This window comes from Hydra vulgaris, chromosome 12 (genome assembly GCF_038396675.1).
Source record: "Hydra vulgaris chromosome 12, alternate assembly HydraT2T_AEP".
Taxonomy (NCBI): Eukaryota; Metazoa; Cnidaria; class Hydrozoa; order Anthoathecata; family Hydridae; genus Hydra; species Hydra vulgaris.
The window spans coordinates 52,472,501-52,497,039 of NC_088931.1; the positions used below are offsets into that span (position 1 = coordinate 52,472,501).

The 24,539-nt window shown below is 27.5% G+C and overlaps 1 protein-coding gene across 1 annotated transcript in view; it reads left to right on the forward strand.

Annotated features, from left to right (window-relative positions):
• The window catches only part of LOC100206132 (transaldolase), a 17,798-nt gene extending 1,869 nt beyond the window's left edge, over nt 1-15,929 (forward strand). The window contains exons 5-10 of the mRNA XM_065813663.1: nt 8,446-8,577; nt 8,666-8,726; nt 10,685-10,799; nt 13,501-13,630; nt 14,924-14,991; nt 15,066-15,929. Of these exons, the coding sequence (XP_065669735.1) occupies nt 8,446-8,577; nt 8,666-8,726; nt 10,685-10,799; nt 13,501-13,630; nt 14,924-14,991; nt 15,066-15,238 (679 nt within the window). The 3' untranslated portion in view covers nt 15,239-15,929. The remainder of the gene's footprint in view (nt 1-8,445; nt 8,578-8,665; nt 8,727-10,684; nt 10,800-13,500; nt 13,631-14,923; nt 14,992-15,065) is intronic.
• The last annotated feature ends 8,610 nt before the right edge of the window (nt 15,930-24,539 follow it).

Here is a 24,539-nt window from a genome sequence, read left to right on the forward strand (position 1 = left end):
AGAAAAAAAACAATTTGATAATCTCAAAACCTGATCAAAGACTTAAAGACTTGCTAGTGATGGGATGTTAGAAACATTCCATCATCAACAGAAAGAAGACTAATTGAATTGAATTGAATTGGAAATAATTGAAGTGTCTAGAATGTTCTACAGAGTTTTTGAAAATTGGAACCATAGATGCCATTTTTCAACAGGCAAGAAAGCAAGACTCAATGAAACACTTGTTAATTAGTTTAGAGAGAATGAGGAGAGTTCTGGAGAATAGTTTAGTAAGACTATGACAGGAATGTTGTTTGGACCACATGCCATAGAAGAGCCGTATAATATAAATAAATTAAAGTTATGAATTTTTTTAAAAAAGGATCAGAACTTTATTAAGGTTTCACAATGTGACATAGACTGAAACAAAATTAACTACTGGTGTTGTAAAGGCAGTTAATTAGTATGTGTTACACAGATAAACCACTGGCTATAGTTCTGATTCTCATAAAACAATAGCAACAGTTAGAGATAACTGTTCCATCACAACTTATTGCAACTAGTTTATATGTATTAATACTGTCTCAAGTATTTTTACTCCGGTTTTGATTCTAAAACTATATGTTCTTCTTAAGTAGTTTTTTTTCTATTTTTCTTGTATCTTTTCTTCTGTCAAAATATAAGCTCTTACATTTGAATATTTTTTTAGTTTAAATGCTGCATTTTAGTTCTGTTTCATCTTATTTTGAAGTTATATTCATATCTTCCAGCACTGCACATGCAGTGGAAGATATGAAACTCCACCAGCTGGAGTTTTGTTTAGTCTAAATAATCAACACCTGAATTCGTATTTTAAATTGCTGTGTCATCAGAGTCAGAATGTAGAGATAGAGAATGAATACATGAATTCTGAAAGTTGCTAGTTGAAATTTCATGAGCTTAAGCGTCAATACCTATAATAGCGCAAAACAATGTTAATTGGGTAGATAGTAATTGATTTCTTATCTTTTTTTATTATTTTTTCTGCTTATCTTCGCCCTATATACATAATCTGCATAAATTTATGATTGCAGAAAAATTCATGCTCTATCTGGTATTTTTTTTTACTGTTTCACAGCTGCAAATAAAGTTTACTGTATGCTTCTAACAAATTTACTGTATGTTTCTGAAACCTTATTTATTTAGACTTCAAACTGTCTTTTAGGTTTTGTTTTGTTGACAAAACAAAACCTAAAAGTTTTATAATATTTCAAAACCTTTAATGGCAACTAAAAACATGTTCTTAATCAATTTATATTGCACAATAGGCTTTTTTCCACAAATGTTCTATTTTGTGTACCACAGAATGTTGTTTTCTATCACATTCCCCTCATTTTCTACTATAACTTAGCCCAATATCTTGCTAACATTTTTGCTTGTTAGCAAGGCATTTTCGCAGAAGTCTACTAGCAAATCAAAAACAGGAAAGGTTGATTTTTTCTTCGTTATCACTGCAAGAGAAGATGATTTTTTTAATTATAACTTTTTATTTTAAAATTTTTCTTAATAAATAACAAAAGTGAATCAGAAATATATGAATTACCAGCTATTCTTTTTTTCCATTTATCAGATTATGAAGTAAATAATTATTATAGCGCTGACAATAAGAAACCAACATCCTGCAACTAAAGAAATTATTTATAAAAATTGTTAAATTAGCAATGCTAAAACTAAAAAATAAAAATTAGAACCTGATATTTATTCTTGACAAAAACTCATGAAACAGTGTCTTTCTTGTTATGTATTTTATGTTGTGTAATATAAGAATTATTGAAAGTAAGAATAATAGTACAAGTACACATATTTGAATAGTACGTGAAAAAGACTTTTATGGTAAAAAAAGGTCTCCTAACTCCGAAAAAATATTTATTTTGCTACTGCAATGTTAAAACGACTTTCAAACTTTTAATGTTAAAACAATTAAACTAATTAAGGAAGTAGTAATAGTAACTACTTTAACATCTGATTTATTGAAAATGATACATGACTTATTTGATAGAGGAAAAGAAGTTATAGATAGAGGATAGTTATATAGATAGAGGAAGTTAAAGATAGAGGAAAAGAAATATGCCTAACTTTGGAATTGTCATATAGCTGTGTATTAAAAAACGCAAACATAATCCTCGCCAATATACTGAAGAACTTAATTATAGAAAAATAAGAAAATGTTCTGACAAATCTGCTATAAGAAATGCAATCAGCCATGCGATTAACAGAAATAACTCACTAACACAAGCTGGAATCTGTGATAATCTGGCTGAATTTGGGTTCCATGTGTCTCAGTCATTTGTTTTTAGGCAAATTAAAGTAATGAAAATAACAAGAAACCATTTATGTAAGAACTCTTGATTTAAGACAGAGTTATGCAAGAAAAGTTCAACATATATCGACATCAAAGTTAGTTTTTTTTTTTTTTGTTGAAACAGGGTTCAACCTCTACACCTTATCTAAATATGGATATGTTCCAATAAACACGAAAGTAATGTAATGGTTCCAGCTAACAGAAGACAAAATATAAGCTTGATGGCAGCCATTTCAATTACTGGGATAATTGGATACATGTTAACAGATGGTGCTTATAATGGTGACTATTTCTTTGGTTTTAATGAAACAACCAGATTCTGGCAAAAACGAAGAAAAGCAGAAATATTAAGAGAACAAAAAATGAAAGTGGCAAAAAAAGAATATAGACGCCTCAGGAAAAAAACAACTATTGTTTATATAAAAAAAGAATATATTTCTCTAACCTATTAAATAAAAACACTACAAGTTAACATCTATTCTCATTGGTAAACAAGCTACTAGATAAAACTCAAGAATATGTACTACCAATAGCCGATTCAGAGAAAGAACTAGCTAACAACTTAAATAGTTATTTTACAGAAAAAATCAGAAAACTCAGGTCTAATCTTCAAATATCCTAAACAAAGAAAAACACATCAGATTATAATGGTCAGTTTTTAAGAAATGATCCAACGACATACAAAGAAATTTACAAAATAACTATGTCATTTGGGGTAAAATATTCTCCTGATGATTCCAGCATATCTACTACAGAATAATTTACAAACATTTTTACATATATGGGTTAAAATAGTAAACCTATTGCTAGAATCATTAGATTAATTCTGATAATAAAGAAGTTAGACTCTGCTACAGATTCTGAAGACTTTAAAAATTATAGACCGTTTCTAATTTAGTATAAATTAGTAAACTAATTGGAAAGAATAGTTTCCGATTGTCTTGATTCCCACATGAAGACAAACAATCTTCATATATAATATCAATATGGATACAAAAAACATCACTCAACTGAAAACACTTTTACTTAAACTTACCAATTATATATTTGAATTCTTTGATAAACATACACCTTCAATACTAATGTTACTTGATCTAAGTGCTGCCTTTGATACTATTGATGAGCAAAAACTACTTGGACTATTAACTAGTGAAATAAGTATAATTGACTCAGCTCACAAGTAATTCGAATCAATTTTAGTTACCCTTACCCAAAAAGTTAAAATTGGTAACTCATATTCCACGAACCAAAATGTAAAATATGGAGCACCATAACATACAGTCCCGGATCCAAAACATTAAATATCTATATGAGACCATTATACAAATATCTGAACATAATCATTGTTAAAACTTTTGGATACTCAGATTATCAACAAACTCTAAAAGCATTCCTTCCTTCATCTCAAATAACGCACTAGTCCTAGTTATACCAAAATGTCTTGAATACATATCTAAATGGATGAGTGAATCATTCTTGTGTATTAACCAATCGAAAACAAAAATATTAATTATGGCACCACCTAGTATTCAAAAAGATATTATTTTTAAAGGTACTTTTGTTAAAAAGGAATGCATTAGATTTGTAAACTCAACAAAAAGTTAAGGTGTGATACTTGACAATTGGATTTGTATAAAATTTGTGCGCCATGGTATGTTCACTAATATTTGCGCAGCTTGATTGTTGCAACTCCCTCTACTTTGGAATTGAAAAGACACTATTAAAAAAAGTGCTGTCTGTTCAAAATTGTGCAGCAAGACTAGTATTTAAAACTAGAATAGAAAATCATGTAAGCAATCAGAAATTTAACAATTTGCATTGACTGAAAATTAGAGAAAGGATCTATTTCAGGGTCCTTTTAATAATGCACACATCTATTATTCTGTAAGCACCAACGTCATGCAATTTAATTCGCTACTCAATGTCAGAAAAATACTAAAATTAAAGGAAACAAAATTCAGTAATCATTTTGGTAATCGAGCACTATCACACTATGGTCCTAAACTTGGAAATATACTTCCAAATATCATTCGTGACGAAAAAAACAAAACTGTTTATAAGAAAAAGCTAAAATCTGATTTAATGATGAATGGTGAACTATTCCACCAGAAAACTCTTGAATGTTAAATTAAAATCTCTTGAATATTTTTTTAAAAATTTTACGAATATTACAATTTGTTGCACAGCTAAGCAAGTGTTTTGCCAACTTTATTCATTATTCTGCCAAAACACAGTAGCTGTGGGTAAATCTATGTATTTATTTATTTATAAACAGAACACTATTGTCATATTCTGTTCAAAATCGAGGTTGCATTTCAATAATGGATAATTGTCGGTTTCGTTATTGATCTGATGTTTTGAAAATATAAAATGAGAACAACATATTGTATAAATTTCTCCTACCTTATTTCTCTCAACTTAATCCCATTGAAGAGTTTTTTGGTGTCATAAAAAGCAGCTCTAAAAACATTCGTCCATTAGCTCATAATCATGAAGAATTAAAAAACAGAGATTTAATAAACAGCTGCCAATAGAATTTTATTAATCATTATGATAGTACTTCTTGTCTATTACCTAATGTGTTGGCAAGGAATGAGTTTATTTGATAATAATGATAATAATAATAATAATAATAATAATAGTAATAATAACAATAATAATAATAATAATAATAATAAGTAATTTAATAAGTTATTTAATAATAATATTAATAAGTAAATTATTTGATTAGCTGATATTGTTTCTATGTATTATATCTTATTCATGAATTGAGTATAATTTTTTTTATTAATTATATTTTATATTATTCTTATTTCAAATTTTATTTTAGGGTTATCTAGAAATATAAATTGTAATAAGAAAATCAAATTAAGAATATATAAATAAAAATATATATAATTGAAATAAGAAACTAAAAAAAAAACCTTGTAATTTATTAAATAAACTCAATCCTTGAGTTTAAAATATACCAAACTTATATTTTAACTTTTTTTTAGAAACTTAAAAAAATTTTATTTATTTTTTCTTATTTTAATTTTTTTATTTTAATTTATATTTCCGCATAAAATAATTTATATTTCCGCATAAAATGATTTGTTTCCGCATAAAATAGTTTATATTTCTGTATAACACTGTAAAGAGAATAGAGTTAAATAAATTTTCATAAAATTTATAATAATCTAGTCTTGTTTTGAAAAATCTAGTCTTGTTTAAAAAAAGTTCACAGGTGAGACATTTACCCCATTATTTGGTAAGGTGTTCCATTTATTCACTATACAATTACGGGTAATTTCACATCAAATCACCTAAAATCTTGGAAATTTAGAACCATTGATCCTCTTATTTTCTTCAAACTTATTTGGGTATTGCATGTTGTGAAGAAAAGTTCACACACAAAAATTTAGCCCAAAATGTTGAACAATTTCTAAGATATTTCAATTTTAATACTAACCTGGTTTCACAAAATGAGAAATATTTCATGAAATTGAAAAATTACAAGAAAAAAAGAGTAAACATAATGCTTTCTTAATGCATAATTTTCGTTCTTTCTACAGAATTCTCTTCTTGTTCTCATTCTTTGCAAGACAGGTTTCTCATTTTCGTTCTTTCTAAGAATTCTGTTCTCGTTCTACAGCTGATTTGCTAACAATAATATCCGATAAGTTTTATCATGCATTAGATAAAGGTGGAGAGGTTAAGGCTATTGCTCTTGATGTTTCTAAAGCTTTTATAAACTTTGGCATGCTGGTCTTCTCCATAAGCTTTCTTCTTACAAGTTATCTTGTAACATCTTTAAGATTATTGAATCCTTTCTTTCCAATCGTAGTACAAAAGTTGTCCTCAATAGACAGTACTCTTCTTCATATCCTGTAACTTCAGGAGTTCCTCAAGGTTCAATCCTTGGTCCTATACTCTTTAATTTACATTAATGATCTTCCAGATATTCTCACATCCAAGGTGGCATTGTTCACTGATGATACTACATTTTATTCTTGTCATGATAAGAAGCTAACACTCTCTGATGGCTTGGAGGGGGTATTTGAGCTTGAAAAGGATCTCACTTCACTTACAGCATGAGGCTCACAGTGGCTCGTGAACTCTAATTCCGATAAAACTTTTTTCAGCCAATCACTATCGCAATAACTTAGACATTTCTAGATTTATGAACGGTAATGTACTCGATGAGTCATCTTCTAGGATTAACTCTTACATCCGATCTTTCTTGGAAAACATATATCAAATCAGTTGCAAAATTAGCATCTGCTAAGGTTGCATCTCTTTATTGAGCTTAACACTTTCTTACTCCAGATTCTATTTTCTATCTTTATAAATCTCAAATTTGTCCTTGTATGGAATATTGTTGCCATATCTGGGTAGGATCTTCTAATGATGCCCTTTCTCTTTTAGACAAGGTGCAAAAACACATTGTAAACATAGTTGGACCTGTTCTTGCAGCCAACCATTATCACATCATCGTAATGTTGCTTCTCTTTCTTTTTTCTACAAATACTATAATGGGCACTGCTCTAAAGAGCTAGCGTCTCTTGTACCATCTACTAAAATTTATTCTCGTGTTACTTATCATTCAATTAAGCTTCATCCTTTTTCTGTGACTGTTTCTAAATGCTTCAAAAACTTTTATTTGTGTTGTTTTTTTCCTCGAACATCAGCGCCTTGGAATTTGCTTCCTTCATTTTGCTTTCCTGATTCATATAATTTACAATCTATAAAGTCGTCTGTCAATCGTTATCTTGCTCTACAATCTTAATTTTTTCTCTTCCAATAACTTCCAACCTTCCAACTCTATTAGTGGGTTCTTGCAGGCTTGTTGGAAGCGAAGATGTTAAAAAAAAAAAATAATTAGATAAATGTACTTTAGATGCTGAAATATAAATGGAACATGCTTAAAAATTAATAAAATAGCTAATTTATACAACCTAAAGTTTTTTTTTAGCCAATTGATGATTGGTTCCTTGTTGAAAGTTATTGCAGGGGTATTTTCTCTTAACAATTGCTATTTGTGTTTCACCTTTCTGTATTTTTTTTTTGCATAAGAAGAGAACATCTTTGGATTTGTTTTTACCTTGTCAACAATTGTTTTTTTTCACATTATTTTTTGTATTCACTTAAATGTTTGATATTTTTATGACTTGTTGCTTGCACGACTCCACTATGTCTTTTTCAGCTGTATCAGTTGCATAACTTAAGTTGTTATGCATGGATCCTTTTTGCACTTTTTATTTTGTTTTGTTTTGACACAATAAATTGCTGTTAAGTTTTGCCTAGAAAGTTTCATAACAATCATTTTGCTCATTTGCTTGCAAACTCTTTTCCTAGTCTATATGGGGTAGTGCATCATTTATTCTTGTATAATCACCTTTCCTGTAGGCTTACGATTTGTTGTGATAAACTTCGCCTATAATGGTGCTTGTTGTGATGATTCTCCATTAAATGTGTGACTTTTCAATTGATCTTAATGGCGGTCCTATTTCCATTTCTATTATTTCTTTATTACTGTATCTTTCATTGTTTTCTGTTATTACAATATCTAGTTTTTTTGTTTGTTTTACATCCTTAATTTGAAACATTGGTTTAGACATGTATTAGGGGAGGTAATTTTCATTAAAATTGTCGGCAAAGTTTAATCTCTTTTGATAGTTACTTTTCACGCTAATGGACAGATTGTCAGACCATTTAATGTTGGGGCAGTCTATAGCTATAAACATGCTAGTGAACTTTTTGTTGTCTACTAGACATTTGACTTCTATGATTTGGTTTAGTTTAGCATACATTTCTGGTGTGCTGTTTGTACATTGAGTAATAAGCACATTAAATTTAATAGTTAGCCCATTAATATTTATATTTAAAAAAAAAAATTGCATAAACAACATCTTTAATGACTTATCTTTTAAACTTCTTAATAGAGGGTATTTTTTTTTGGATTAATATTCTTTGTTTACCTTTACCCTTTCCAGCTTTATTTTTATTTTTATGCTATGTGTACATACATCGACTAATATATTTTCAAATTAAGTTTTTGTGTTAAAATTCTTGCTAGTATATACAATTCATACCCAATTTTGGGTGTTATATAATTACTTTAGTTTAAGATGTATTTTTGTTAGACTGTCATTTGACAAAGAAGCCCAAATTGAAAAAGCTCGCAAGCTTATCAGCATGTATGAAAAAGAAGGTGTCAATAAATCACGTGTGCTTATCAAACTTAGTTCCACATGGGAAGGTATCCAGGCTGCTAAGTAAGTTTGTTTAATAAGCTTTTTTTTATTTTCAATACAAATCTCATTGTAGTAATTGTCTTTTAAAAGTTGAATGGGTTATGTTTAGAGTTCTTGAATCAGAGTATGGGATTACATGTAATTTGACACTGCTATTTAACTTTGCTCAGGTTTTTTTTTCTACTATTTTTTATTATAGTAATGAATTTAAAAAAAGTAAAATGGGATTTAATATATTTGCATTAAATACTACATAGTTACATTGTATTTAGGGTTTGTAATCCTGTGTTATATTTTTAATCCTGGGATTTCAGGATTACATTTACTTATTCCTGGGATCCTGGGATTAATCCTAGGATTTTTAAATACCTGTTTTTGAAAGATTTTAACATATTATTTTAGTAAAGTTTTGATAAAAACACATTGAAAATATGTTTAGAAAAAAAACTATTAAGATTAAGCCAAATATTCACCTTCAGGTAGACTTATGTCTATTAATGCCTTTTGTATACAATTTTTAAATAAATAGATGAATTAAAGCATAGACAAAAGATTGTTCCATCTTGTCTTGCAGTCTTTCATTAGAGTTATTTGCTTCCCAAATTCAGCTGTAACATACTTCTGCAAGATATTTTTTTTTGGTGGTTGTCTGAACATTACTAATTTTCGTACCTTTTTGATCACTGGACCACAACTTACCTCAGTAACATCACATTGGTTTACTCAATGCCTATTATGAATAGCATCGAGATCGACCAATTTATTGTTGTCAGAAAAATCATCATCCTTGCAAGAGTTACTCTCTAAAAATCGTCTTCTATATCTGATTGTTTGTCTTTGTCGAATTGCTGATCTGTTTCTCTTTCTATATCCTGCTTTTGATATAGTACTTCAATAACAGCTAGTTGCACACCATGCGCAAAACCTAACTGTTGATATACAGGTAATATTCTTCCAATTTTTTTCATCACACTAGCTCTGTCAGTCATAATACCAACAATATCTTTTCGCAAATCAAGTTCATGTTGTGCAAACTTTTGTTGTAATAGCTCAATACACTTATCTGCAGACATCCTGTTTACATATTAAGCCTAAGCTCCAGAACTGACAATTTTGTGCATGTAAATTAATATTTATGTAGCAACAGTTATGTAATAATGTTCATTTATCAAAAGATAAAGAAATTTTCTCTCCTATGCCGAATTCAGGTTTTTTTGCTGGCTATTTCAGTATGTAAAAAATTCCTTTTTTTTTTTTTTTTTTTGTAATCTACAACCATTTTATGCATAGTGTTGACTGTTGTGGGTTAAATTTTGAATCCTGTAGCTACAAGACCTGCACATATATCACTAGAATGGAATATAATGTTGAACAAAATCTTATCAAGGGCTGTTAATCGTGCAAGTGTTGCAAGAAGTGATTTTTCTTCTTGCTCCAATATTGGAAAATAATAGGTAAATTTTTTTTTCTCGCTGGTGCTTCATCTGGTGTGTTTGCTAAAATATGGAAGGAAAGTAAGTGCATATTGAGACCTTTCGTTGAGCTGTCTCTAATTTTAAAAATCTTTTTGCAGCCCTTTTTCTTCTCATAAAAAATGTTTCATAACTGTAGAATTAATTTTTTTGTCATATTCCATGTAAGAAGCCATTATAATTTAAGAAAATTTACTGTTCAAATAACCAGCAATTTTAATTTGGTTAAAACTAGTACTTTAAAATTGTCACAGACAAATAATGTCTATTCAAGATAAAAAATGTAAGAAACTTGAGTAAATGTGACTAAGCACCAACAAATTTTAAGAATATAATTGCGAGCAAATTTCAATTAGCATAATAAATCCAATTTAATTATTCAAAAACATAGTTGCAAGAATTTTGAATATGTAAAGTTTGAATTTGATTGCAATCCAACAAAAAAAATGATTCAGAAATTTTCAATATAAAAATAGTCAAATCTCAACCAAAGAAATTTTAATTTTAAGATGTTGAACCAAAAATGATTTAAAAAAATCAGGGTTGTTAAAAACCAACCCTAATTGTAATTAGAATATTTTTAGAAAAAGTAAAAACAGTATTTACAAAAAAAATGCTTTGTAAAAAATGGTATTCTTTTATTTATTTATTTTAAGGCTGTTGCTTGTGCTGAGGCAAAGGTAACCTTAATTTCTCCTTTTGTGGGTCGAATTTATGATTGGCATGTTAAAAACACAGGACAAAAAACTTTTGAGCCAAAAGAAGATCCTGGTATGATTCAATTTTCAGTTTTTTTTATATAAAATAAAGTAAAAGCAATGCATAAATCTCTTTTTTAAAGTTTTTTAAAATTGTATTAATGTGATGGGTATTATCTAATAAACGCTTGAAACTAAATAATAATTAAATTTTTGAAAGTGAAGCTGAGTAAGTTAAAATATAAATATGTATATATTTTTATTACATGTGATTAATATTCTAGAAAATTAAATCATTTCAAATATTTTTGCTACTTTCATTGTCTTATTTGATGTCATCAATATTGTTATTGTCATTTTTTGCTACATTTGTGTACTCTAAGCTACAACAAATTTGCTGCATTTGTGTACTCTAAGCTACAACACTGTATATAGGCACTCATGCATTTTATTTCAATAGTGTCAACATTGACATTGTTTTTTGCATGGTATTTTTGTGTTAGTGCTGCAGTTGCAACTTACGATATCAAGAATGTGCTGCATCCTTAATAAAAAAATACTTTAGCTAAAAAATCAACAAATTTTTCTGGATGCTGATTTATTAAAAATGTTTATTAAAAAATTTGTGTATTTAAGAAATCTGTTTTAAAAGTAAAATTTGTGGTTTAATTTGCTGCTTCTGTATATGTACCTTGTCTAACTTTATACCAGTGATGGCTAAGTTTGTAAATATACTCAAAAAGTGTTATACTTGATGATACTTTTAGTAGGCGGTAGTCATTCTGATTAAATTCCTTTTTGATAAGTTGCTACCATTGTTATATAGTTGTGTTTCTTGATTTTACACGTTTTGTGTACACATGCAAATCAAAATCAGTATCATATTTTTGGTTTCAAACAAATTCAACTTTTTTTTTCTGCAGATTCTTCCTATTCTAGTAAAGCATTCTTTTTCTCTTAACTTCATTCCCAATCCTTTATTAGAAGCTGCTTTATTGTTGTTGTTTGAAAAAGTTCAGGTTGTTTCCAGTAAATCTATAAATCTCAAATTTGGTCTTCTATGGAATACTGTTGCCATATCTTGGGCGGATCTTCTAATGATGCCCTTTCTCTTTTAGACAAGGTGCAAAAATGCATGCTAAACATAGTTGAACTGCTCTTGCAGCCAACCTCCAACCATCACATCATCGTAATGTTGCTTCTCTTTCTCTTTTCTACAAATGCTATAGTGGGCACTGCTCTAAAGAGCTAGCATCTTTTGTGCCATCTACTAAAGTTTATTCTCATGTTACTCATCATTCAATTAAGTCTCATCTTTTTTCTGTGACTATTCCTAAATGCTCTAAAAACTCTTATTCCTCTAGTTTTTTCATCAGTTCTTTGGAATTCACTTTCAACATCAGTTCTTTGGAATTCACTTCCTTGATCTTGCTTTCCTGATTCATATAATTTGCAATCTTTTAAGTCGTCTGTCAATTGTTTTCTTGCTCTACAATCTTCATCTTTTCTCTTCCAGTAACTTCCAACTCTAATAGTGGTTGCTTGCAGCCTTGTTGGAAGCGAAGATGTTAAAAAAAATTGTCTTTCTCCTCTCTGATGTTTGTGATTTCTGATGGATGATTTGTAACCATCACAAATAATGAGCAATGATGGACGTTTTTTTGTAATTTAATATATTAAAAAGTAAAATGTTATTCCATATTACATAAATAATAAACAAACAAATAAGGCGTACCGCTTATATCTTTGAGATGTTTATAGTAGTTTTCAGTTCTCTGTGCTTTAATGAGCATTTTGATGTTTATGTATTCAAGATATTGTTTTGGATGAACTTGAAAACTCGAATTTTAGGCGAGGAGGCTACTTAGTTGAGGTTACAACCCTCTCTCAACTCTGTAATTCCGAAACACAAACCTTGACGAAAAAGGAATGAAAAAGAACAAAAAAGGAAGGAAAGAAAAGGACAAACAAAAAAAAAAACACGAACTTTGACAAACATTACCAGAATGATATATGTGACAGAGTTGTTTTCATAAACAGGTTCAATTAATTTGTTCTGTCCTAATTATAACAATAATTCCAAGACTCTGTCGTGACTATAACAAAATAACTCTGTCTTGACTACAACATTACTTCCAAGGAAGCTTATCAATATGTAGAATTCTCCCATTTGAACAACTTTATTCAGATGCTTTGATTGTTCAGTTTTTTAAGCTTAACTTGTAAGTTTAATGATTTTGCTTGGTTTTGTGTAAACATTAGTGTAGAATAAATGATGTTTTCATCAGATTAATTAATAAAATAATGATACCATGAATAATTCTTGAATTATTCATGGTATCATTATTTTATTATGAAAATGAATCTTTTTCCAAGATGATTTTTACCAAAATGATGAAGTTGCATAAATCTTTTCCACTTTACTTTGTTCTTACCATCAGTTAAAATTAATAGAATTTTCCAGGAAAGGTTTATATCAAAAAACAACAAAAAAAGTCTGTGGTTACTTAAGCACAACAATCAGCTTTAAGCGAAATCTTTGTCAATGCAAAGAGACTATTTCTACTCTTTTGGAACCATATCCTATTCTTTTAATTTAATGTCGGTTATCCAAAACTTTGAAATTTAGCAGGGAAGATAGCCATCCTATGAAAATTGTTTTTTTCAAATTTATAGCGTTAATATATTTGAAGTTTAACATAAAATTTGCCAATATGAGTTTCATGGAACTGATTGAATATTTTGTTTTCTGATTATATAATTTTGTATTTTAGGCGTGAAAAGTGTGACATCAATTTACAACTATTATAAGAAATTTGGATATAAAACTATTGTCATGGGGGCATCTTTTAGAAATATAGGACAAATAACAGCGTTAGCAGGATGTGATAACCTCACAATATCGTAAGTTGATTTAAAATAAATTATGTATGTATGCATATTCAATAATATAAAGTATATTATTAAATATACATACATACATACATATATACATATATGTTTATATATACATGTGTATATATATATATATATATATATATATATATATATATATATATATATATATATATATATATATATATATATATATATATATATGTATATATATATATATATATTTATATATATATATATATATATATATATATATATATATATATATATATATATATATATATATATATATATATATATATATATATATTGGTACTCTATTGGTGCAGAAATTATTGCAATCAATGACGAGGCCAATTAATGACACAAAGACGACAAATTGTATGGTTTTTAACCCAAAACAAAAATCAAAAAATGTGTCATTTTTGTTTCCTAAATTGGGTGTAGCGGTTTGCAAACTGAAACTTGCTGACAGCTTTAAATATCTTGATCATATTTTGAAAAATGATCTATTAGATGTTATGGGTATAAAAAAAAAGATAAAAATCTTTATACTCGATCAAATATGTTGGTAAGGCACTTTTTTAGGTGTTCAAGTCTAGTTAAAGTAAAATTATTCTTATTGCATTGCATATGATTATATAATGCTTCCCTGTGGAATAGTTTTAATCCTAGAACATTAACACCTACGATATTGCTATAATAAATGCGTAAAAATGTTTTTTGGATGTGAAAAGTATCACAGTAAGAACATTTTTGGATATAAAAAATATTACAGTCTAACTTGTATGTTTTTAGAGTTATGTTTTTAGTTTTTAGGCTCTTTTGATACTATTCTAACTGTAGGATCAATTTAAAGAATCAGTTAGAGTATGCCAAAAAAAATTTCACTGTTGGTTCGGTTAACAGAATATTAAGACTGTTCGATTGATGGGTTGTTGTGGATGTCTGTATCTGTACTTTTTATTTACTCTATTTAATTGTATCTATGGACCTTGTACCTATTTACATGTACATGATGTAGGAATTATATACATTAATAATAATAAAATATATATATATATATATATATATATATATGTATGTATGTATGTATGTATGTATGTATGTATGTATGTATGTATGTATGTATGTATGTATGTATGTATGTATGCTTGTATGTATGTATGTATGTATGTATGTATGTATGTATGTATGTATGTATGTATGTATGTATGTATGTATGTATGTATGTATGTATGTATGTATGTATGTATGTATGTTCTAGTAATTGAATAAAGTTTTATATATTTTTATTCACAGGCCAGAACTTTTAGAACAATTGAACAAATCGACTGATCATCTTACGAAAACTTTAAGCGTAGAAAAAGGTTAGTTTAATTATTTTCGTATAGTTTCTTTTCATAGACATAATATGGTTGAGTTTTTTTTTTTTTTACTTCAGCTCAAGAACTTGAGCTTGAAAGAGTCTCTCTTGACGAAAAGCAATTTCGCTGGCTACTTAATGAAGATGCTATGGCAACAGAGAAATTAGCTGAAGGAATAAGAAAGTTTGCCCAAGATTCTTTAAAACTTGAATTGCATCTTCGTGAGCTCATCAGATCTCATAAGTCATAAGTTAAACGTCTCAAAAATCTGACGTTTAAAAAAAAAAAATTTTCTATTTATAAACTCGTAATTTTGACGTTTTTTTAATGTTAATATTTTTTATAGTTAGTGTTGTATATTTATTAGTTTGGGCTGGTATTTAATAAGTGGGGGGTTAGGTGTTTAATTATTTATTAAGGTCAAATGGAAAGCCATGACCACAAGTTTTAAATCAACGGAATTTAATTAAGATTGTTACATGTGATAAAATAAAATAAACTGGTAAATTTATATTTAATATCTTAAATTAGGGTATAGCTTCAAGTCCAAAATAAATCATTAGTAAACTGTTATTTTGCTTGCTTTATCACAATTAAAAGTGTTACAATAGACGATAGGATGGTCTAAATACATTTTCAAAAAATTTTCAAGTATTTTTGAGGAAGATATTTAAATATTTTTTTTAAAACAAACTTTTTTTAAAAGTAAGATTTTATTAAAACTAGCTTCTATGAACCATATTTAAACGAATCAAAAACTTTGTAATGTAATTAATGTTTTAATGTGAAAATATCGGGAGTTTTTTAATATTAAGTCCAATTATTTTAATATTATTTTTAGTAATTTTTAAATGGTACATCTTCTTGTATTATTTTGTTTATTTGGTTGGCAGAAACACCTGAAATTAAAGATATTTATTTTAATCAATATAAATCAAAAATATTTTTATTTAAAATAAACGTTGCATTAACCATACCCCTTACCAAAAATAAGGAAACGAATGAAATAACCCATACGGATTTTAAAAAGAAACTATACTGAGTACTTTGTAATTCAACTTACTCGATGAGTTACAGACGTCTTTGAAAATTACTACTTACTCTAAACTTAACAACAAAATGGTTATCCTTAAGAGACGTAGCCAGCTCTTTTTTGTATTTGAATGAAGAAAACTATGTATATAAAGAAATAAACATGTTTATGACGAAATGTTTATAAATGAGGGTGTTCTATAAAAGTTGCGATGTTTGAAGTTTGGAAACAATAAAAAACCTAAACTGTTAGCCCTCACTAACTCTAAAGGCGAGGTCAACATAATAATATAACTTTTTTTTCTTTACTATTTAAAATAATTGAATATTCAACAACAGACTGCAAATTTCATGCTTCAAATCTAAAGTTGAAATTGCAAAGTCAAAAGTTATAGTTGTAAAGTATCTAATTCCCTCCTGCCACCCAATAAAAGCAGTACAGTTAAATATGTAGACTCTTATTCATTACTGTTTACTTTTTTCAACTATCCTCTAACTACAACAGAAACTTTTTCCTTTGTTTTATTGTTATTTACGTGCTACAAGTTGTAGCACGTAAATATAACAATAAAACAAAGAAAAAAGTGTAGTGTTGTTTAGTTCTATTTGTAGAACAGTTTAGCAAGTTTAGTTCTTCTTGTAGTAAGTTTCGTTCTTACTTCTTCTTTAGTAAGCTTAGTTCATCCTGTAGTACAAGAAGAACTTAAAGTATTGTCACAGAGCACCAAGGATTAGCATTCAACATGGAAGTTTATACCACTCTCCATACCAATGTGGTATATATGAAAAGAGCAGGCATTGCTTTAATTATAATTTTTTGTGCTTGAAATGCCACATACCCACAGTGAGCCAGAATTCACTTTTAATGGACAAAATTATTAACTAATTAAATATTAGGTCTTTATTTACTAAGTTTTGTATGAGTAATAATATGAGGTCTGCGCTTCTTATGAAAGTGATATTTTTATATTTGGTTGCTATGGATACCTAATTTTACTTAGCAACAACCTATTTTTGGTAGTTGCTGATTTTTATGACTGCTTTATTCACTTAATTTGGCATGAGTACCAATACGAGTTCATACTTTATATGGAAGTCATTACTTTTTTAATTTAATTGCTATGGACACCTATATTGCTTAACAACTAGATACTTTCCTTAGTTACACAAAGATAAATGGATTTTTGACCAAATTCTTTTCGGATTTAAACCATCCTTTTTTAATAACTATTAAATATTAAGTATTTAGGTAATTAATTTTAAGTAAAGATTTAAGTCATTAATGATAGAAACAAAAAATATTGCAATAAAACATTGACAATTTGAAACACATTAACAATTTATAAAACATACATAAATGCATAAAAAAAGAAATCATATTTTAAGTGAGTCGACAGTCGGAGTCTGAAGCAAATCACAAACTCCTTCTGGGAGTTGAGAATTTGAATTTTGAGAGTTTGACCTCTTCATGCTGCTGATTATTGGGTCTGATGAGCACAAAAGTTGGCATAATAAATCATAGTTAGTTTTCAAACGACTACACTTGCGTGTGTAATTTTTTTTTCTTTTTTTGTTCTTTTATTTCTTCATAATAACTATTACAATAAAATAAATGAAAGAAGAATGCATGTAAATAAAAAATTACAAATTTTGTTACATAAAATAAAAACGCGGAGACTTGCAGATGATCAGATGATCTTGTCATCATGATGACAAAATCATCTGATCTTGATATCAAGAAACTTTTGAGATTTTCATCAATTGAAACCCCTAAAGGTTTGTACATGTTGCTCTCTTAATTAGAACGCCATCAATAAAAAGAGGAGGAAGCTCGATTGGAAATAGATGTTTTTTAGAGTTAAAATGAAAAAGAGACCATTTTGTTTTTTCAATATTCAGAGAAAGTTTGTTTGATTTAAACCATTGAGAAACTTTCATTAAATCATTGTCCATACAGAAAATAGTGTCGTTATGACGCTATGAGATAAAAAAAAAAATTTGTGTCATCAGCAAACATAACTGTCATTAAATTGGATGCTTCATAGAGGTCGTTTATGTAAATCAGAAAAAAAAAGATCCTAGTACAGATCCCTGAGGAACTCCGCAAAATATTTCTATTAATTGAGATCGCGATACATGGTCGAAATGAACAAATTGTTTTCTATTGTATAAATAATTTTTTATTAGCTTAAGAAAATTTCCTGTGATTCCATAATATTTTAGTTTTTTGAAAATGATGTTATGGTCAATCATATCAAATGCTTTTGATAAGTCAACAAAAATGCTTTATATTCAAAAACTCTCCTCCTTTAAATATTGGCGTTACTTTCGCTATTTTTAACTGATCAGGAAATATTCCTCGATCAATTGAACATTTAAATACTTTATATAGAACATTTTTATGGTTTCATATGAGTTAATAACCACGTTTCCGCTAATATCATCACAACCTATTGCTTTAATTGAGTTGAGCATTTTAAATGCTTTATCAAACTCATCAAAAGATAATTCAAAAGAATCTAGACATGACACTAAAGGAAAATTAAAATTATTAATTTTTTTTGTTTCGGTTCGAATATTTTTAGCTAAATTTTTTCCAACTGAAATAAAAAATGTGTTCATTTTATCAACTATTACTCTTTTGGTTTTTGGTAAAGAGTCTGTTTTTGGTTTCTTACTCCCTCTAATTTCTCTAAAAAGTTCCCTTGTGTGTTTTGAATTTTGTTTGTATTTTTCTTGTAACTTTATATAATAATTTTTTTTTAACATTTTTCTTAGGACTTCAAGTTTTTTAACATTAGTTTTCTAAAATGTTTTATTTTCGAATGATTTTGTTTTTAAGTATTTAATATACAATTTTTGCTTGATTTTAGAATATTTTTTGAAATCTTTTGTAATCATGGCGAGGTTATATCTTTCTTTTTTTTAATATTTTATATTTCGGAAAATTAATACCATATTTTTCAAAAAATGTTTTTAAAAACGAATTATAAACTAAATTAGCGTCGTTAGAATCATTAATGTGATTCTAATGAAGTAAAGATAGTTGTTTCTTGAATGCTTTACAATTTGTTTCTGTAAAAAATCGAGAAGTTTATTTTGATGGAGCTGTTTTATGCTGTCTACATTAATAGTAGTGATCTGAGACGTCTCTTTTATTATGTCTTTTTTATAGATAAGTTAAAAATATCTGTAGTAATTATATTGTCTAATAATGAGGCTGATGATGATGTAATTCTAGTAGGTTTGTTTATTAACGGTATCGCTCCATTTTCAAAAATATCATTATGAATTTCTTTAATGTTGTTGTTAACGTGGTAATCGTAGCAAATTAAATTAAAATCACCGAATATGCAGTTGAATTTCTTTTCATGTATACCTTTTTTAATTATATCATTTTGCAAAAATTCATTAAAATTTTCTATTACACCAGATGGTGGGCGGTAACAAAAACTTAAAATTATATTTTGAGAATTTTGGGTTATAATTTCAATAGTCAAAACCTTTTTATCGCCATCAGAAACAGTTAAATCAGGCCTATTAATGAACTGCAAGGATTCATTAATGTAAAAAAGAACACCATCACTTTACTTTTTAGTTTTACGCACTAAAGAAATTATGTTAAAACCTGGAAGATGGAGATTTGAATTTTTTAAATCTTCAGAGCTACACCAAGTCTCTCTGATGTATATAAGGCTAAAAATATGTAACGTTTTCTGTAAGTTAACATATAAATTTTCGATTTTTTTTAAGCTTCTGATATTAGAATGAATAACATTAAATAAATCCCGCTGGAGAAAATCTTTCATTTCACTTATATAAAAGTATGAGCAGTTTTGAAGAGCACCTACTTCGCTAAAATTATTTAAGTCAGGATCGGTATAATTATAAAGTATAAAATCATTAGTTTAAAAAAAGTTAAATGAACTTGATTCAAAATTAATTATTTGGTTTGGATCCATTTTTAGATTTTAATAATTTAAAAAAAATGAAAATAATAAAAATAAAATATGCTTAAAAATCGCGTGTGATTAGTTTATTATAAATAACTTTAGCATACTTTCCTTTGCCTTGCTCTTTTGCTTCTGTGAATAACTTTCATCTTATTTCCATTGTGCACTAAAATCCTCGTTGACAAACAATTTTTCATTCCAGATTTTCGCCTCTACAAACTTTTCCAAAATTGCACTTTTGTCTTTATAGTTTAAACGTAATATGTAGTTAAAATAGTAAAATAGTTTTTGTCTTTACAGTTTCACGGAAATATTTGAAATCCTTGTTGTGTGCTTTCTGTGCCTCTTCAGAGAGCATGCCAAAAGGTAAGACCATTCTCCTCACAACTTCATGTCCGTGTAATAATTTCTTGTGCGAACTTTGTGGCATGTAACACTATGGGTAGCTCTGTACAAACAAATGAGGCGCCTAAAAGAGGCAATTAATTATGTTGTTACAAAAGCCAAGTTAGCCACAGCTCAGGATAGAAATCATATTAACAAATAAACTTACTTCAAGGCACTTTTGAAATGCATTTGCATTAATTGGCAGAGCTGATGAAAATGTGTTAAAGATGACATGCAACTTTTTCAGCAGTAGTACACAATACTTTAAATTTGGCACATTTAAATAATGAAATAAAACTTTGATCTAATGCCAATTCTTCATTTATTACAGCTTAAAATGACATTAGTATCTATAGCTTTGGCTAAGTATTACCTTTTAAATGTTAAAATGTAATGAAATAGCAATTAATACTGTTGCTATGCAAAAATAATTTTAAAAATTAGGTATCCATAGCAACCAATTAAAATTATGACTTCCATGAAAAGTGTGAATCTCATTTTAATACACGTATTTAATTTAGTGTACATAGCACGAATAAAAAACAGTTAGTACCATAGCAACCAAATTGTACTCAATTTGTAGCTCGAATACGTTTGCCTACATCCATAAAACCAAGTGTGTCGACCTCCTTACATGTTAAAAAACAGTTTATGACCATTCATTTGCTGCCCTAACCCGCCCCAAAAAAGATGCATTTAATTTGGCACATTTAAGTAATCAAGTTAAACTTTTGTGTTATATTTATTTTAATATTCATTTATTACACCTTAAAATGATATTAGCATCCATAACTGTGATTAAGTATTACCTTTTAAATGTTAAATTGTAATAAAATAGTAATCAATACTGTTGTTATGCAAAAATAATTAAATAAAACTGTGTAACAAGGTAATCAAAATTATAAGAAAATTGTCAACTTTTCACCAAATTATTATAAAGCTGTTCCGGAAATAAGAATTATTTAACAATAAATATAATAAAATAACTCCAGAACTTTAATTAGATACCCGAACAAAAGCTTAAATGCTTGTAAAGGGTTTTAAAGAAGGGTACAGTATTCTTGAGAGCAAACCCTATAGTCTCTGTTTTGAAAAGTGAAAAACATCCTATTGGTCAGTTACGTATATTTGGGAATTTTTAAAACTTCAATAAATCAAGCAGTATCTCTGGACATTTGTCCAATACCAAATGCCATTGCACAGTGGGAACATATCATTCAAATAGGTGACCAAAAAAATAAACGTTGTATGTATGTGGATTATAAGCCTTAATTGAGTAAAATAGAGATTTAAGATAATTTATTTTTATTTTTGTGTTTAACTAGCTCTTAGGTGCAGCAAGGGGGGGGAGGGGGCTAAGGGAATGCATATGAGCTCCGGGGGCACCAGTCGGATTTTTTATATTTGATAATTTTGGGAATTGTCCAAACAATGGACAATTTTAAAAATCCACAAAACTTATTATGTTAATTCTTAAGTTAGAATATATTTTGCAAAAAAATTGCGATGTTTGAAGCCCCGGATCAAAAATACCATAAAAAGTTAGCCTATACCCCAAATATGAAGGCAATGAGTTTAAAAATTTTTTTTTGTTGCTATCTTATATACTGACAGGTTTCAACTTTCATCGAATAATCTTTTATTCTTTGAAAGTCATAAACATGTAAAGTTGAAAACCTCCTCATTTTGGGGTGAAAGCTTTTACTTACAGTTATACTTTCAAACTTTTTTTCTTGTGACATTTTGAAGCAAAAACAATCTTGTATTTTATTAATAGTGAAAACTAATTTTATTAGAACATTCTTGCCATATTTATGAACAATTTTTGAAATTTTCATTTTAGTATAATTAGAGTACATTCCAATGTATGGAAGTATATTTAAGTATCTTATATTTAAGCTACTGACAATGTTAGAAACGGATGGGTTCATTTTCTTATCAATATTTAATTTCAGAGTCAATAATTTTTTGTGGAGATTTATCATTTTGTAAAACTAATGATAGATTCTTAATATCTCTATCAAAACTAACCCGATTCATTATTCATGATAGGATTTGGTTTGAGAGTTGGATCAGGAATTAGTAATACCGGTAATTTATGCCGACGAGCTTTTTATGATTCTCTATTACTCAGCAAAATTTTAGAAATTGATAAAAAATTATTATTAGATTACATAACATTCCAATTGTAATTACTTGCAAACAATTGATACAGAAAAAATTGATAAATACTGCGATGATCCATATGAGTATAATGTATAATCTCTATCTGTATTATAGAGAGATATATATTATATATAGAGATATATAATATATATTATATCTCTCTATAATACAGAGATAGAGATTATACATAGACTATATTATACATATAGTCTATATTACAAACTATATCATATATATACTATATATAATATAGTTTGAGAGATATTTTTCTACTTTTTTAAATAATTTTTTAAGTTGTTTTATGAAAATAAAAAACAAGTAATGTAAACATTTCTATATTAAAATGACATTATCAAGTAATATTTCTAATTTGTTTTCAAAATTGTTTCTATTTTCAGAATAAGATTATTGATTTGTAAATGTTATTATGCTTTTGTGCAGTTTATGTCAGTTTAAGACTACTTCTTTGCAGTATTATGCACAACATTTTAGTCTACAGTTGTGCATATAAGATTCCATGCGGAATTGTTGGATACAAAAAGTCATTTAGTACTTTCAGAACTTTTACTTCACTTGTTCATCGAATCCATGATGTTGAGAATATTTTAAAATCAATTAATAACCTTGTTAATATAGAAAAGATAGGAATATGTTCAGTTGTGACTTTCCAAGTTGAACTTCCTTTTAATGAACTTATAGTGCATTTAAAACTACATATTAAAAATAGGGTTTTTATTAAATGCCCATATGAAGAATGTTGCTTGCTGTTGCTCATTTATTTAGGTCAAATCCACAAGTCAACGTTGAGCAAAACCAAATTAAAGTTTTTATCTGAGTCGGAAGTGTATTTTTTAAATACTGTTTTTTTATTTTTAACGTCTTTTAAAGCAGAAATGTTACCAAATTAAATTAAACTTTTTTATTCAATTTTTCTTTTTTTTTTCTTTTATAACAAAAAAAAGAGTTCTTGATTGTCTTCTATTATGATCTTTTCAATTTCATCATTAAATTTCATTTTCAATTTTCATTATTTTGAAAAAAACTCTACAAAAAAAAACTCTACGAAAAATGTTAAAATAATACGTTAAAATATTTCAAAACACTGTGTACCATCACGTCGAATGCTTAGTGTACACGGTTGTTTAGAAGCGACAAGTTATTATACGCAAGCGCAGTAGAAGTAAGAAAGAAAAAAAAAGGTTTTAATAATGGCTACGGATCGTAGCTACAAAGTGTTTTAGTTATGGTACTTTTTATTGATCTACTTTTCCATTTATATAAACATTTTTAAAGTTTTCTAAAACTGAAATCGCGATAGAATTATCTTAGTTGGTTTGGAAAATGACTAAAATATGACCATAAGAATATATCCAAAAGTTTAAAGTTGTGCTTTTCCAAGAATATTACCATTCTAGATTAATCGCCATTTGTTGATACTTTTAAAAACAAATTATCTCAAAATCTGAGCGTAGAAATTATTTAATTTAAAAAATAAAAGTTAGATAAATTTTCTCTGTATTCTATTTGCTTTTCAGACCTTAGCACTCAATTTTATTTTACACTTTTTTTTTATATGTAAATATATTTATTATATATATATATATATATATATATATATATATATATATATATATATATATATATATATATATATATATATACATATATATATATATATATATATATATATATATATATATATATATACATATATATATATATATATATATATATACTCTTCTTGATGATCCAGCAATGGTGAAACTTCAAGTCGAAGATAAAAGTTAGATAAGTGTTTTTTACTAATTAATTATTGCTCTGTTCTTTAAGAACATTGAGCACTCTATTTGTAAAATACACTAACATAATTTACATATATATATATATATATATATATATATATATATATATATATATATATATATATATATATATATATATATATATATATATATATATATATATACACACACACAGATATATATATATATATATATATATATATATATATAT